Source organism: Sciurus vulgaris (assembly GCF_902686455.1).
Source record: "Sciurus vulgaris genome assembly, chromosome: 6".
NCBI classification, from domain to species: domain Eukaryota; kingdom Metazoa; phylum Chordata; class Mammalia; order Rodentia; family Sciuridae; genus Sciurus; species Sciurus vulgaris.
In genome coordinates this window covers 78,500,679-78,518,158 of record NC_136466.1, presented here as the reverse complement: position 1 = coordinate 78,518,158, position 17,480 = coordinate 78,500,679, and the positions used below count along the sequence as shown (strand labels likewise).

The 17,480-nt window shown below is 34.5% G+C and overlaps 1 protein-coding gene across 3 annotated transcripts in view; it reads right to left on the bottom strand.

Moving 5' to 3' along the window:
- The window catches only part of FBXL17 (F-box and leucine rich repeat protein 17), a 544,511-nt gene that overhangs the window by 320,069 nt on the left and 206,962 nt on the right, over window positions 1-17,480 (bottom strand). For all 3 annotated transcript variants that reach the window (XM_079143523.1, XM_079143522.1, XM_079143524.1), the window contains exon 6: window positions 8,247-8,377. In XM_079143523.1, coding sequence (XP_078999649.1) covers window positions 8,247-8,377 — 131 coding nt within the window. The remainder of the gene's footprint in view (window positions 1-8,246; window positions 8,378-17,480) is intronic.

Here is a 17,480-nt window from a genome sequence, read left to right as displayed (position 1 = left end):
AAGAGTATTTACAAATGGAATTGTTTGGAAAAAATACTTCTTATTACAAAATAAGTTGTTTAAAAAATCTTCAACTGCACATGTATAATGAAATATCCAAAACTTGTCACCTTTTAGATATGCTATAGGGAAAAGAGAAGATAACTTCTAATGATGTTCAGAGCTATCAAGCATAGTCTGCTGAGGTCTAATAACCATATTACCTTATTATTAAAGGTAAAACATTTAGGACCTCAGGAGGGAGCAGGAGCAGGATAAATATTAAAAATCAAAGAATACCAAGAGGACAGGCATGGTGTGAGACTTTCCTGAGCCTACCAGGACATATGATCCCCTTAGGTCTGAGGCAGAATAAGGTACTGGAGATAAGGAGCCCTTAGTGGTTACAGCTTGGGTTTTAAAGGCATACAAAAATGGGTTCTGGTCCTGTCTTCCCTAGTTGTGAGCTGTCCAACATCTCTAGGCTTTAATTCCATTGTCTGGAGTTTATCATTTCTTTCTCAGGGTTGTTGCAGAGATTAAATGGAACAATGTCTGATACAGATTGTAATAAATCAGTATCTATTTTTAGCTATTGTTATTATCCTTGCTCTAGAAAAGAAGAAAAGGGGTTGGGGGAGGGTATTATACACTCTGACCTCACTAGACCTTCGAAACCAAGTACAGTTTTAAAGAGAGGGTTAATGGATAGAAAGACACAGAAGACAGCACTTTTGCAGATGGGTTGGAAGCCTGGATACTGGTTGCTTCAATACCATACTATCATTCTAGGGATGGTCTAACAAATAATTATGAATATGTAAATATAAGACAATGTTAAAATATGCCTACTTCAAACTAACATCACTTGCTCAGAAAGATGTTTTTCTGATCCTGAAGTCCTCCCAGGACTCAGTAAAATATATTTCATTATTCTTTTGGCAAAAATATGAAAGTCATACAATAAAAACAAAAATATTCAGTGGATTACAGAATTAAGTTAAAACTCAGTTTTACTAAAGCTCCAACTAGCCAGCCCAGCCATGTTATTAGGTACCAAAAGTATTCAGTCAGACTGCTCTGCATTCTACTGAAGAAGAACAGTGCTGCTGAAAATACCATCAGGAAGCCGCTTCAATAGTAAGCATTATTATTGTTTTGTTTTTCTTAATGATGAGGTCTCACTATGTTTCCCAGGTTGGCCCTGGTCATCTGAGTTCAAGTGAACCTCTTGCCTTAGCCCCTAGAGTAGATGGGTACAGGCAAGAACCACCATGCCATTAAAATAATCAGCATTATTTTTTGCTTCCTCTTTATTTCCACGTTTTTAGACTTTTATAAGAGAAAACTGGTTATACTCTACACTCAAATACTCATCTCCAGACCACTTAACTTTAATAGAAATCAAAATATTCTCAAGCTCAAATTCAACTATGCCTGCTGGGTTTAATGGATAGGTTTGGTCCCCTTGGGCAATCTTTAAATCTGAGTCTCTAGGAGAATTAAGTAATATTAGGGGATTGAAATGAAATAAAATTCTAAGTCCACTGTGACATGACATTCACTAGAAGATGGTAGATTATCCACCCAGTGCTGGAACACTTATAAATACAATATATAGCATATGTTCACAAAAACAATTCTGGAAATAAAACACAATGGGCACTCAGCAAATATTTTATAACACCAACACCTGCTCAAATCCTTTCTGAACTTTATTTCTAAATATCACCGTTTTTTATTGAATCAACAGAAATTTGAAGAAAGAAACAGAATAAACATTCAGAGAAGATCAAGGGAGTTAGAAAAATCTTTATATAAAGCCTCATTGAGTTTTACATGAGCCAGGTACCGTCAGTCTCACTACACAGGGTGGAAAAGTAACCTATCATGTCACAACTCTAACCTGAATAAACTCAAAAGACTAAATAGGGCTTTTTCTATAAGAAAAGATAAAAAATAGTATTAAGATCCTTTAATACAAAAAACAAAGGAATCCCGAATGAAATACTAAGCACTACCAATGAATTCATTTAAAAACAAACAACCTTATGGGCTGAAGTTATAGCTGAGTGGTAAGAGTACATGCTTAGATATCCAAGTCTCTGTGGTTAATCTCCAGAACCAAAATCAATAACGTTAAATAATACATCTGAAGTTGAAAGGAGTTTAGCAAACTAGTTCAACCCTCTTTATCTTATCCTGAGAGTAAGTTTTCCATCTTAGAAGGCCATCAATAAAAACTGAGGCTTTTAACTTATTGTAAGCTGAATTGTTTCCTTTTGTTAACTTATACCAAGTGGTCAAAGTTCTGGTGTCTGAAATAACAAAAAACTAATTTAGGTAGACCAATTAAGTCTCAATTATCTGTCATACATCTTGTCATACTCTAAAATAACTATCTGACTTAAAATATGAAATATCTAAAAATCTCTACATTCTGGGTTTTAAAGGAGAATTCAGGTTGTAGACTAAAGTGGGAGCTAATATAAAAGCGTGGTCATGCCTGGTGCAAAAAGTGAAGAACTGGGAAGAAGTTCAAGAAAACAGCCCATTCCCCATTCTGTAAAATTGTGTTGCAGGATCCAAAACTTTTTCAAAAGATCCAAATTCAGAATTCTTACGTGAACTATTCCAATTTTTAATGTGCTAACAACTAATTCAATTTTTTAAAATATTGTATATGCCAAACAAACATCAAACGGTTTTATTTGAAATTTTTATTTAAATAGAAAATATCTATAGTTATTATTTTAAACTTCAGGACATATAAGGGAATTAGCAATATGTTGTCAACTTTATTATATAGTAAACTAGTCACAACAGTCTAAGATTTGCAATTCTCCAAATTTTGGAGTATGCATTCATGCAATAGCTCTCTTCACATAAATAAAATAGACACACAGCAAATTATGGCAACATAATTCACTTCAACAACCACCGCTATGGTTTGGACTTGGTTTAAGTTGTCTTCCAAAGATTCATGTGTAGGAGCTTGGTGTTCAGAGTGGCAGTGTTGAGCTAGTTGAATCTTTAAAGGAATGGAGCCCACTGGGAGGTGATTACCTCTTTGGGGGTGCTAGCCTCAGACAGATTATGGTGGTTCTCATGAGACCTCAGTTGGGGTTCCTACAAGAATAAGTTGTTATAAAAAGGCAACCCTGACCCCTGAACTTTTCCTCTGGTTTCCTTTGTCACCATGAGATCTCTTCTGCAAGTATTTCGCCACCATGATACAATGGGGACCTCACCAGAGGTGGAACACATGGGCCATTTTATTTTAGATTTCCAGCCCTACCTAGATAAATCTTTTTTCATTATATATTAACAGCCTCTGATATTTTGTTATAGCAATGAAAAACCCTGGCTTTTGTTATGCTTTATGATGTTAGCTAATATGTGCTAAAGAATCCTTCATCTCTCTTATATTATTATCCTTTAATAATTGCTCCTAATTCATAGGCATGTATTGTCAACTTTAAATGAAAAGATCATTTGATAATATTTGATAATGAGGATACAAATAGTAGGACTAGATGAAGGTTTTTTTTTTCAGGATCAAAGTTAAAAATTGAAAATGGGGAGATTGCCTCTTTGACAATGGATTTAAAAATTAAAAATAGTTTTTGTAAAGATCTCTTGAAGTAAATGATATTGAATTTAATACTTATTGCCACAAAATGAACTATTATAAACATATTTCTGTAACGATGCTCAGAATCATTCAGTTTTTTACATATAAAACATGCTGCTTTGGAGCACTGTGTCAAATATACGAATACACTGAAGACCAAATTAGATGTAAAATACCAAAAGATTTATATCAAGTACAAATAAACATTACAATAAACTTACAGTCAGAGACAGGAAAAGAGACATAATAACCAGATGTTTAATTTAAATCATTGATAGAAATAGTCAGTGTTCTCTTTTCATAAAACACTGGATTTTATTTGTATTCAAAAGCAATGGTAAATGTCAAATGACTATGAGACCATCCTTCTGAATACAAGAAAATATCATGCTGTTTAACTCTCACAACACAAAAAGGGCCTTCTGAAAAACAAAGATAAAGAACAGCATGCCTCAGTCAAACAGATCAACTGCAATACCACAACACACTAGCAGATACCATGAGCATACAGAAATGTGCCTCAATTAATGTTTTTAAACTTTTGAACTTCAAAAAATATTCACAGATAAGAACTCTAAAAATCTATAAAAATAATGGAGACTAGAATCAAAGTTAATGTGAGAAAACCTGAATTAAATCTAGCAACATTTAAGATTAATCCTTAAAATTGCTATTTATAGAATATTATGTACTAGGCAGAATATAGGTTCTATTGTTGGAAGAAAATAATGAGCTCAATAAAAATAGAAAGCTAGGCATTTTACATAAACATCAATTGAGTGTGAATTTCAGCTGTCAAATGACTCATGAGCCACTTACTTTTTCTTGTTTGTCCTCATTCAGCTTTTACTTTATCAGTGATCAAAAAAAAAAAAAAAGGGGGGGGGGCATCAAAAATGCCAAAGTAAAATAAATGGTCTAAATTTAGTAGGACCAATATGACCTTACTCTGAACAAAAGATGTTAAAAGGCTTAAATGAAAACACATGTAAGCCTATCAATTACCTGGGTAATAAAGGTTACTTTTGTCCCTGCTATCCTCATTATTGTCATTAAGTCTTATATAACCTAAAGAGAGCAACCTTTGAGAGCAGCTGGGTCTCAGTGCCCCCAGTCTGAGGCACAGTACCAAGTATTTAGTGAGAGGTTAATAAATGCTTCCTTGATTTACTGAGGCATAATAATAATGAATGAATGTAAAAAAGAAGCTAATTGATAGGCTAAATGCATTAGTGCATTCCAGTGCCCTCTATATGAAAGGTCACTAACCCATCTCAGCTAAGTGCTGAAATTGTAATTAGGTCTGATAGGAAGTCCCAGATTTATACCAATATAATTACAAATATTACTTAGCTTAGTAATACAGTGTGGCAAGAACAATGAGATGAGTAATTTAGATGATACTGTAAAGTGGGTTTTAATGTTTGAAAGTTCTATTATAGTACACAGGATAAGTGCAAGTAGTGTAATTAAAACCTAAAAGAGTCTGATCTTTAAAACTCTACTTCTCAATCTCATTAACATGCATGTTTTCTCAATTAATCCAAACTTTTCCATTAAACACATAAAAATATACTTTCATTCTCTGCAAATAAATCTCCACAGCATGTATATTTAGGATCAAACACCAAATAACCAGTACAGTTAAGGAGGAAAAGAAATGACTGAAACTGCATAAGGTTTCAGAACATGAAGCCTAACAAAGAGAAGGAAAGGCATTGTGAGGGCCGCCCACTTTTTGATTCTGTAAGACACCCAGTTACGGCTAAATGAGCACTTAAAGATCTGAAAGACTGTAAGTTTCTAGACTTCTTTGTTTAATTGATACGAACTTATGCAAATATTTATTGAGGAGATAATCCATAAAAGCATAAATGGACTGCATCTTATTTAACAATTATAGTATTCTTCAATTACTGACTTTCCTACACAGGAGATACACAGAAAATTGTTGTGGAATATATCTTCTTTGAAGAAACAGGGTTTTTTTTCCCTTTAATATAATGAATCACTAAAAAAGTTATTAGTATTAAGCTAATGTTAAACAACTAAAACTACAAAATAATTTTATTATTATGAAAAGCTTTTTAAAGATTATTTGTTACATAATTGCCTAGATAGAAAAATGTCAATTATAGAGATAAATTTTAACATTTAAATTACTATCAATTTTCCCTAGATTTTGATATGCTTCATATAGTGAATATTACTAGAGCACAATAAATGCTTTTTATAAATGTTGCCCATGTGTCCATGCTACATTAGTAAAATTTTCAAGACAATCTGATTATTTGAAATATTAGTAAGTTTTATAAGAAAAATGTTATGGATTAAAAACTTAAACATAAGACCTGCAAATATGAAACCACTGGAAAACATTAGGGGAAATGCTTTATACCACTGGAATGGGCAAGAATTTTTTGAACAAGATCCTAAAGGTGCAAGAAACAAGCAAAAGTAGACAAATGGGATTATATCAAACCTAAAAGCTTCTGCACAGCAAAGAAAACAAAGTGGAAAGATGGGAAAAAATGTTTTCAATCTACACAATTAACAAGGGATAAATTTTCAATATTATCTAAGATACATAAGGAAGTCACAGGAAAAAAAAAAAAAAAACTGAACAACTCAATCAAAAGATAGGCAAAAGACCCTTATTGACATTTCTCAAAAGAAAACATACAAATGGTCAACAGGTATATTATAAAATTCTCAATATTTCTAATCATCAGGGAAATGAGCTATTACCTCACCCCAATAAGAATGACTATTACTTTAAGAAAAAAAATAAAATAAAATAACAAGCACTAGCAAATCTGTGGAGAAAACAATCTTTTCACACTGTTGGTCAGAATGTCAGTAGGTACAGCTGTTATAGAAAACTGGAGGTTACTCAAAAAATTCAAAGTAGGACAACCATATGATCCAGCAATCCTATCACTGTGTATATATCCAAAGTAAATGAAATTCATATGTCAAATGGACATTTGCGTTCCCACATTTATTGAAGCATATCATAATAGTCAAGAAATGGAAATAACTAAATGTTCATCAACTGATGAATAAAGAAAATGTAGTATATATGTAATACTCAGATATGAAAAGTATGAAATTCTGTCATTTATGACAATATGGATGGACCTAGAGATCATCATGTTAAATGAAATAAGCCAGGCACAGAAGGACAAGAACTGCATAATCTCAATTAGATATGGAATACAAAAAAATTGATTTCATATAAGTTAAGAGTACTATGCTAATTACCAGAAGCTGGGTGAGAAGTTGATCAATGAGTAATAAGTTATAGTTAGATAGGAGTAAGAAGTCCTAATGTGCTCTTGCACAGTTGGGTGACAATAAATAATGATAATGTACTATTTCACCATTGAATGTTTTCACCATGAAGAAATAGGTCAATATTGAAGAGATAGATATCTTTAACCTGATTTAAACGTTAGACAATGTGAACAGGTATCAAAATATCACATGGTACCCCATAAATATGTACAATTATTATTTTATGTATGTTAAAATTATAAACATTTAAAATAAATAAATACTAGCAAAATTTTTATTAAGGAGTCAAGTAAAGGCTATCATATAAAGAGTTATTCAGGATAATCTAAGAAAGTGTCACTAGAAATTCCCATAATTGGGGAACATGGGATCTATACGATTTCATTTTTGAAGTATAAAAGGAGATTAAAAGTGGAGGGCAGGGAGTCTTGAATTTAAAGCATTATCTGATAAATATAACAAATTATTTCTATTTATAAAAATTAATTCCATATAAATAAGTTTTAATTTTAGCTAAAATAGTGCTTTGTATTTTGAAAGTAAAATATTTTTGGTAACTTATCTTTTTAAAGAAATTGAGTGCAGGGTTTGTAGCTCAGTGGTAGAGTACTTGCCTAGCATATGTGAGGCACTGGGTTTGATCCCCATCACCACATAAAAATAAATAAAGAAAATAAAGGTATTTTAAAAAATTCTTGAAAAGTTAGTGGGCAAGAATTCTGTCTACAAACCTACCTCAACTAATCAGTAGTGCCAGTACTACTATGCAATTGCCCCTGAGAGTTTGTCTACATCTTTTTCTTCCATTAGGCCATATTTCAAAGAAAAATGGATTTATCATTATTTATAAGACTTTCCATCTCATGCAGTTTTACACTATATATTAACTGTTCATCAAATAACTTTCATTTTCAAAACAAATTATTCAAAGAGTAAAATGTCATCAACAAGAATGTCATAATAAACACATTATGTTTGAGATAATTTCTCATTTTTCTTGATAAACATACAGCAAAATCAACCACAAAAAACACAAAAATGTTAAAAAGACAATCAATATATCCTGGATGGGTAACAAAGGAAAGAATGAATAGACTACTACTATAGTTGTTTAGGCCACCATTTGTCTTAGAGCATATAAAAACCTTGCAGCATTTATAAGCAACGGATGAATTAAAAGTAAACACCTAGAGAATATTCAAAACTTAAGCTTATCAATTTGAAAAGGCACAGCTGCATTCAATTTTACTTAAAGTTGACATGCCTTGTTATGACAATTAGTATTTGCTACATGCTTTCCTCTGGAAAAGTGTTTTTAAGATGTTACAACAGTTACCTGTCATTTATGATCCAGTTCAGACAGAGATTGAGAGAACTAAGATTTTTGCACCTCTTGACAATTTCCATCACGGTTTCATTATCCAGTTCAGTGATATGACGTAAGTCCAAGCTGGAAAGGTTTCTTAGCTAATAAGATAAATAAAATGAAAGATAAAAAAGGTAAATGCTAGAAGCTTTCTCAAAAACTATTATAATACTGTTCATTACAAAATAGAGCATCACTGTACAATATTTAAAACAGATAATAGTCCAGAATCATTGTTAACATAATATTTTACATACTAAATTAAAAATGGGTGTGGACTTCTGATGAATATATGAATGGCAACAATGCTAAAATAAAACAGATTCTATTGATAAAATAAAGACCAAATATTAGTAAATTCTTATCTAATGGGGGGGGAAGCTGTTGAATATACTACAAAAAGGATCTACAATTGGGTAAGATTATTCTGGCAGTGTTCAATTTCAGATATTTATTTTCATAATTATAATACCATTTCTGAATAGGTTTTCTCATTTTTGAAAAGATGAAATATGAGTAAATCCTCAGGGAAAATAGGATTAACTTTCTTCCCTGTCTTAGGCAGATTTATCTGTCCTTGGGTATACACCCACCATAGGAATGCTGGGTGTAAGCCAGATGGGGATGGTACCAGAAGATCTCAGAAACGACTGTCTCCCAAATTAACAAGTAACTAATAACTCCAGAGAATATGTGGAATGTAACCTTTCAATCACCTCTTTAAAAGCCCCTGTTCCTGCTGATGGGCAGAATCACAGCCTCTGGGACAGGAGTCCCCTGTGTTTCTCCTTTGCTAGCAAAGCAATAAAACTTTTTTTTCTTTTTCTAAAAAAAAAAAAAAAAAAAAGAAAAAGAAAAAAAGAAAGAAAAAGAAATATGATTAAATGGTTAATTCAAAGATATCTTGGTGATATTTTATCAATGTACTCCAAATGTACTATCATATGAATATACTTCATCCGGAAACAATAGAAAACACTTATTCCATCTCCCACATTTCTTCATATTCTCTATTTCTTTCTTCAGGTTTCTTGTCTCCTCCAGATATTTAGTCTCCAGAAGCAAATTAAGGAAATCATTTACACAAAGGTGGCAAGATCTTAAATATGCTCTTCAAATAAGGTACATTTTCAAATAAGGTATTTTTGCTTAATAAAATATAAAGAATTAATCTAGAGGAATGTGTCACATCAAATGACTCTCTACCACCCCGTGAAAAATGTCTATGCCATAATATTTTACCTTCTTAGGCAAGAGAAACTTTTTATACATGATCGAAGTATGGATCCTAAAGTGGGAAGATTCTCCCAAATTATTCACATAGGCCCAATCTAAGTTCATGATCCCTGTAAAAGATTCTCCTAGTTAAGCAGAGAATCTCAATGTGAGAGATGTGACCAAAAAGGCAGGAACTTTTTGAGTCATAAAAGGAATTTAATGAGTCTTTTTTTTCTTTTTTTTTTTTAATTTATACTTTTTAGATATACATACATGACAGTCAAGTATATTTTGACATATTATACAAACATGGAGTATAACTTATTCTAAATTAGGATCCCATTCTTGAGGTTGTACATGATCAATGTGCCTTTTAAAAGCACTGAATGTGAAGGAAGGGGACCAGGAGTCAAGGAATGTGAGTAGCTCAAGAGCTGGAAATAGCCCAAGGATGACAGACGGAAAGAAATAGGGACTTCAGACCTACAACTTTATAGAACTTAATTCTGTCAAAAGCTTGAAGGAGCAAGAAAATTGACTCTCTTCTTGAGTTTTCAGGAAGAAACCCAAATAAGTCAACACCTGGAATTCAGCCTAGTGAGATGCATGACAGACAGATTTCTAATTTACAATATGAACAGTGAGATGATAAATTTTTGCTGTTTTAAGCTGTTAATCTTAATGTGAGGAAACCTGAATTAAATCTAGCAACATTTAAGATTAATCCTTAAAATTGCTATTTATAGAATATTATGTACTAGGCAGAATATAGGTTCTATTGTTGGAAGAAAATAATGAGCTCAATAAAAATAGAAAGCTAGGCATTTTACATAAACATCAATTGAGTGTGAATTTCAGCTGTCAAATGGAAAATTGACTCATGAGCCACTTACTTTTTCTTGTTTGTCCTCATTCAGCTTTTACTTTATCAGTGATCAAAAAAAAAAAAAAAAAAAAAAAGGGGGGGGGGGGCATCAAAAATGCCAAAGTAAAATAAATGGTCTAAATTTAGTAGGACCAATATGACCTTACTCTGAACAAAAGATGTTAAAAGGCTTAAATGAAAACACATGTAAGCCTATCAATTACCTGGGTAATAAAGGTTACTTTTGTCCCTGCTATCCTCATTATTGTCATTAAGTCTTATATAACCTAAAGAGAGCAACCTTTGAGAGCAGCTGGGTCTCAGTGCCCCCAGTCTGAGGCACAGTACCAAGTATTTAGTGGGAGGTTAATAAATGCTTCCTTGATTTACTGAGGCATAATAATAATGAATGAATGTAAAAAAGAAGCTAATTGATAGGCTAAATGCATTAGTGCATTCCAGTGCCCTCTATATGAAAGGAGCAATAGGAAACTAGTATGCAACATTTTCAGCACCTTCAGGGAGTTCCCCCTGGACTAGTTTTCTCTAGGCCACTATCAAATCCTACTTAAAAGGGGGTAGATTATACTCTGTAGGAAGCCAACTTGCAGATGTAACCCAAATGCCAAAGGCCACAGAGTGGTGAAAAAGCCAAGACTCAAGAGTCAGTTCAGTTTAAACCCCAAAAGAAAAACAATGAACCTTCACTGTAAATGATCTATATATCTGCTGTCCAATATGGTAACCATAGTCATGTGTAGTTACAGGGTACTTCAAATGTGACCAGCATGACAGGGACATAGATCTTAAATTTAATTTAATTTTAATTCATTTACACAATTTTTGTATCTGTGTGAAACCAGTGGCTACAATTTTGAACATAACTCTCCTAAAGAAGAATGAATGGTCCTTGGAGGAATGGGAAGTGAGTCAGCCCAGCAGACTCTTCATCTCCACTCAAAAAGGGAGAAACTACATACAGAGAATTCAGACAGGACCACTATTCACTACTCTCCGAAGCATGCTACAGAACTATGGAGAGAAAGAGAGATGACTAAGAGACATAAAACAGTCAAAACAATAGGCAAGTTTTAATTGTGACAGCAAACTTCTGTAATGGCTTCTTCTAAGAGTTAATTTTTGAGTATTTATAAAGACAGAGCTGTGCCAGGCACAGTGGTACACATCTGCAATCCCAGCAACTCAGAAGACTGAGGCAGGATTGCAAGTTCAAAGTCAGTCTCAGCAACTTAGTGAGGTCCTAAGCAATTTAGAGAGACCCTGTCTCAAAATAAAAAGGGCTGGGGATGTGGCTCAGTGGTTAAGCACCCTGGGTTCAATGCCCAGTACAAAAAAAAAAAAAAAAAAAAAAAAAAGACTTGTAGGAAAACCTGTCTATTATTGGTCCATCAGGTCACATGTTTAAGGAAGATCAACCAATCTATCATGGGAACTCAGGAAAATAACACTCCAGAATGGAGGCAGAGCTGGAAAAGAAGAAATGGGTTTTGACAAAGTTGTATTCAAGTCACCATGGGTACCTTCACTAATACAACCAGTATCTGGTAACCAAAGCACATTGTTAGGGAAGGGACTCAACACTTATTAAAATATTTACCGTTGTCTCACTCTTAATCATAGGAAGTGAGTTTAACAGAAATCTTTCAGAAAAATGTTTGCACAGCCCCTTTTCGTGAACTCATATTTTGTCACAAGCTTCCATATATATTTTAGTATCATAGGTAAGTATCTTTTCATTTTCTTTAAAATTTTATTTTTCACATGATTTTATACAAAAGCTGAAGTAGTGACTACAATAGTTTCACTGGGCATATATTCTTATTCTTGATGAAGCAAAGATGAATATATATATATATATATAAAGAATCAAAGCTAAATTTCCTCTTATTAATGTTTTCCTCAGTAATACTCTTGATGCTTCTATTTTCTAAATAAAAATTATTTATTTTTAATACATTATAATTAAAATACACTATTTTTTGAGTACCACCTTAAAACTGTTTATTGATAAAAATTTTCAAAAAATATAATTTAGAAAACACAACTTCAGACTGTGAGAAGGAAGACAAAGTCAATGCCAGTGTAAAATCTTTTCTCCCAGAGTATAAGGGTAACAAATTCAGACATCTTGGCAGATTTCTATACTATGAAATTTGCAGGGATGCAGCTCATGATATCATCTATATACTGAAATGAATTAATGTATATTCATCAAAGACTAATAGGTCATTGATCAATAAATCACACTATTTTTATAGTTAGCCTTCTATACAGAGCATTTTTTTTTCCACATCCAAATATTTTTACTGCTATTGGAGAAATTCTGCTCTGAATATATATGAAGAGCTAAGTCGTTTCTTTGAGCTGCATGTGCCAGTGGCTTGTTGAGCTCATGTCCTGACAGCAATGTGAATTCCTACATATCTCTTAGCTTCTTTCCTGTAAAGTATGTCTTCATCACAACAGTGTGAATGTACTTAACATTCACTAAACAATGGTTAAAACAGAAAAAGATGTTATATGTATTTTACCACCATATAAATATCACTTCATCAACCAGAAGAATGTGAGAGCATGTGATAAAATTCTGTAGAAAAGAAAATTTAAAGTTGTGCCTGTTCAGTCCCTGAAAGTAGGAAAGAAAACTGAGGACTAACAAGGTCTGAGTATCTTAGTAAAGTGCAGATAATGGGGAGGGAGATATTAGAAAATCTAAACTACTTCACAAACTTTCCAAAGAAAGTATCTAAAGATAGCTTCTAGTACTTATCTATATCTAAAGGTAGCAATTCAAGCAACTATCTATATATGATAAACTTGTAATTCTCATTGACTCTTGAACCTTGAGAAATCCTGCATTCAGGTCTGCTCAGCACAAAGTGAACTAGATGATGACCTCAAGACACTTGTGACTGTCATTAACCTGTATTTAGTATCCACAATTGGAACATTTCTTACATTTCCAAAGGAGCACCAATACATATATGAGGAAACAGGATTACCTTGGCTCTCACACTGCAGGATTTTACTGGAATTTAAGAGTGCTTTACTCATTAGGCTTATTTTTTTCATGAGCTGATGGTCCTTGACTATGTTTACATGGCCTTCCCTGTGACCACTGTGGCCAGCAGAACCCAAAGGTGGTTTCAGGAGACTAACTTCCAGTAACCAGAATAATTACAAGTCTCAGATTCAGTTCCTCTATGGAATGTGGCATTTTCATTCAAAACTCCACAAACAGCTCTATCAAATTCATCACATTCCTTCCCTTGCTATGGGAATATCATAATAGTGCCCTACAGTGTTCCAGAAAAAAGTTACCTGAACAATCTTTCATTGTCTGAAACAGATAATCACACTTAGAAAACTGACATTTTAATTAAACTTACTTTCCTTATAATTCAGTTAGTCTCACTGTTAGTCTTGGGTTATACAAATCTCAAAGGCTTTGAATAAGCAATGCCTGACAACTAATAATCTTTTAAGTGTTTCACTCTGATTTTCAAACATTTAATAAGGTATTTTAAGAGAAACCCAAGTCAGAATGTAGAATGTAGGGAATTCCCTTTCAGTTTAATACTGCTCCTGTTAGGAAAAAATATGTAACTTCTAGTCATTCATATTAGAACTAAAATTAGTCAGTGATTGGTATGTCCATATATGTTCTTACATATAAAATGAGACATTAAAGTATTGAAGTGTTACCTAGGAAATGCAGACTTGAGGATTATAAAAAGACCTTAAATGGTTTCCACGTTACCTTAAGATCCCAGAAAAGAAAAAAATAAAAAATAAAAAAGTCATGCAGACAACCAAACAAAAAACAAACCTCTCAATAGTACAATTGTACAAGGTAACTACAGTGAATGAGTCAACAAATGAGGAATCACAGTGCCTTGGCAAAGGCAAGATAGATGTTCCACCATTTCAAGCTAATACGGATAATTTATGTGAGACCAATTGGAGGTGATAATTTTTTAAAAGAATGAAACTTATGTGTGTTTAAGTATGTTCAAATGCCAGTTAGGACCTAAATTATTTCTAGTCAGCCCTGCCGATACTGACTTTATTGGAGCAGGTATTTAAGTGAGGAGTTGTACTCTGGGAAGCAAAGTCAAGGGGTAAGACAGGTTGCCTTGCTAATGAAAGGATTGCTAAAGCTAACAGAACAGTATCACACTCTACCAAACACCCATCAGACTGACTAGATGGAGACCAGAGGAGAGTCCTGTAATCTGAATTGTCAATTTGATTGGATCAAGAGATGCTGATGATTAAGAGGCTTCTGGGTGTGCAATGAGGGTAGGTCCAGGAATGAATTGGCGTATAGTATTGGAATTGAAGTGGAGACCCTCCCTAAGCATGGGCAGCACCATCCAATAGGATGGTGGCTTAGATGGAATAAAAGTTGGAAGAACAAGGGAGCAATGTCAGATGCAAGCTCTTCTTGAACAGGTTCTTGATTGCTGCAGCAATCACCTAAGGATGTCAGACTCCTGCTTCTTCACTCTTCCAAAGTAGACTCTGCCAGAAAGGCTTCTCTAACCAGAAGGCTTTGGTCTTGGACTACGGTAACACCACTGATGCCTCTTATTCTAGGCTTCAGTCTCTTGAACTGTGCAGCTACTGGTTCTTCCAGTTCTCCAGCCTGCAGACAGTCACTGTGGACTATCTGGCTTCTGGCTATGTTAGCCAATCTAATAAATCCCCTTTTTATAATCATACTTCCTGTTGATTCTGTTCCTGTAGAGAACCCTGAATAATACAGAAATTGGTACCATGAAGTGGGGTCATTACTGTGACTAACCAGACCATGCATTTTATAAGCATTTGGAGCCTTTTGGAATTGGTGGGAGGAATTCTGAGATGTGTAGCAGTGCAAGCTGGAAATGCTTTGGATTGTTGTAAGTGGAGATTAATGACCAATTTCGGTGGGAGCTCAGAAGACCAGAATGGCAGTAGACTGTGGTCAATAAAGACAGGGCTCAAGAGGGTTCAGGAAAGGAGGATTCTATTGGAATTTGGAATAGAGGCCATATGTGTTATTTTCTGGCTGAGAAGTTATCTGCATTTTGTCTGTGTCCTGAGACTTTCTGTGAAGCTGATTTTAAAAACGATGGACTTCTTAATCTAGTGGAAGAAATTTCTAGACAGACTAGTGTTCAGGCTGTGGCATGGATATTGATGGCAGCTTTTAGCCCAATTTATTGTGATAATCAGGAGCAGAAAGCAGAGCAGAAGATTTGGAAAAAGTGAATTTGAAAGGCTGAGTAAAATTAGGACTAAGGAAGTTGCAGTTGTTAAGGACATTACTCCCACTACAGAAATGCTAAAGATTTTGCCTAGAGACAATAAGAAAGATGACTTGAGGGCATCTCAGGAGCTGGCAAGACCACACCCATCTCAAGTTCAAGGGAGTAAAGGTGAAAATTCTCTAGACAAGAGACCAGTGGGGCATCCTTCTTGCACATGGGGGCCTAGGAAGTTTTTTCAACATGCTCAGTCACCCAGACACTCAGAGGCTACTGTAGCAAGGGTTTCCAGAGGCTTGGCTATTGTTCTAGCTGGCAACAGACCTTGGCATCAACCATGTGGCACTGGTTCTGCAGGAATGCAGGACACTTGGAGTTAGGGGGTCATGGAGGCTTCTACCAAGATTTCAAAGGAAGTCCTGGGAGGTCAGGCAAAGTGCAGCAGAATTGGAGTCCCTGGGGGCATCGCTGAGAAGTCAAAGTGTGGAGATGTGAGGAGCAAACAGAAGTTGCACTGGAGACCCCAAAGATTAAGAAATACCAGTAATGAGGGACATTGTCCTAGAAATGCTGCAGGAATCGAGCAAAGACAAGCCAACAGAAAGGTCACCTGGGTTGCAACAAATAAGGCCACAGAGGCCGAGTTACACATGCCATGTGCCCCAGATGCCAGACAGGGAGCTACAGGACTTATTTACCCAGTGAATTTCAGTTTTGCTTTGGTCCTATCCCTTCCTTCTATGCCCCTAATTTTGTGAGTGGAAATGTTTACTCTGTACCATTATATATTGGATACTTGTAAATTGCTTTTAATTTTTACAGGAGTTCACAATGCAATATTGCCTTGAGCCTCAGAGAAGACTTTGGACTTGAACTTTGAGTAATCTCAGAACTGTTGACTCTTGGAAACTCTTGGAAATGGAAAAAATATATATTTTGCATTGTGAGATGGTTGTGAGTTTTGGGGGACTAGGAGTGGAATGTTATGGTTTGAATGTGAGGTGTCCGCCAAAAGCTCACGTGTAAAACAATAAAAGGTTTGAAGAAGAAATGATTAGGTTTAGTCTTAACGCAATCAGTGATTTAATCCCCTGGCAGGGATTAACTGAGTGGTAACTGAAGTGGTAGGGTGTGACTGGAGAAGGTGGGAACTGGAGTGTAGCTTCGAGTATAGATAGATGATAGATAGATAGATAGATAGATAGATAGATAGATAGATAGATAGATAGATAGATAGATAATACATAGATGATAGATAGATAGATAGATAGATAGATAGATAGATAATACATAGATAGATGATAGATAGATAGATAGATAGATAGATAGATAGATAGATAGATAGATAGATAGATAGATATGTATGTATATATCTGGCTAGTGGAGTCTCTCTCTGCTTTCTGATCAAGATATGAGCTGCTTTTCTCCACCACACTTTCCTGCCATGATGTTCAGTCTCACCTCAAGCCCCAAGGAATGAAGCTGACCTTCTATGGACTAAGATCTCCGAAACCATGAGTCCTCAAATACTTTTCCTCCTTTAAAATTTTTCTGGTCAGATCTTTAGTCACAGTAGCAAAATAGTTGACTAAAACAAGCCCAAAGATACAGGTGGTCAAGGGTCAGAGAAAGGCAGCTATTAGAAAACTGGGGAAAACCTCCTTTTAAGGAAGGGAGAGAAACTCAAAAAGAAAGGGAAGGGGGTTTTAGCATAGATCTTGTAGATTAAAAACAGAAAGCAAGTAAAGAAATCAAGGCATCTGGTAATTGAAAAGAATAAGGACAGAGAATTTCTGTGCAAGCAAAGGAAGACTTCCACACCTTGACTGGGTCTGATATCTATACTTC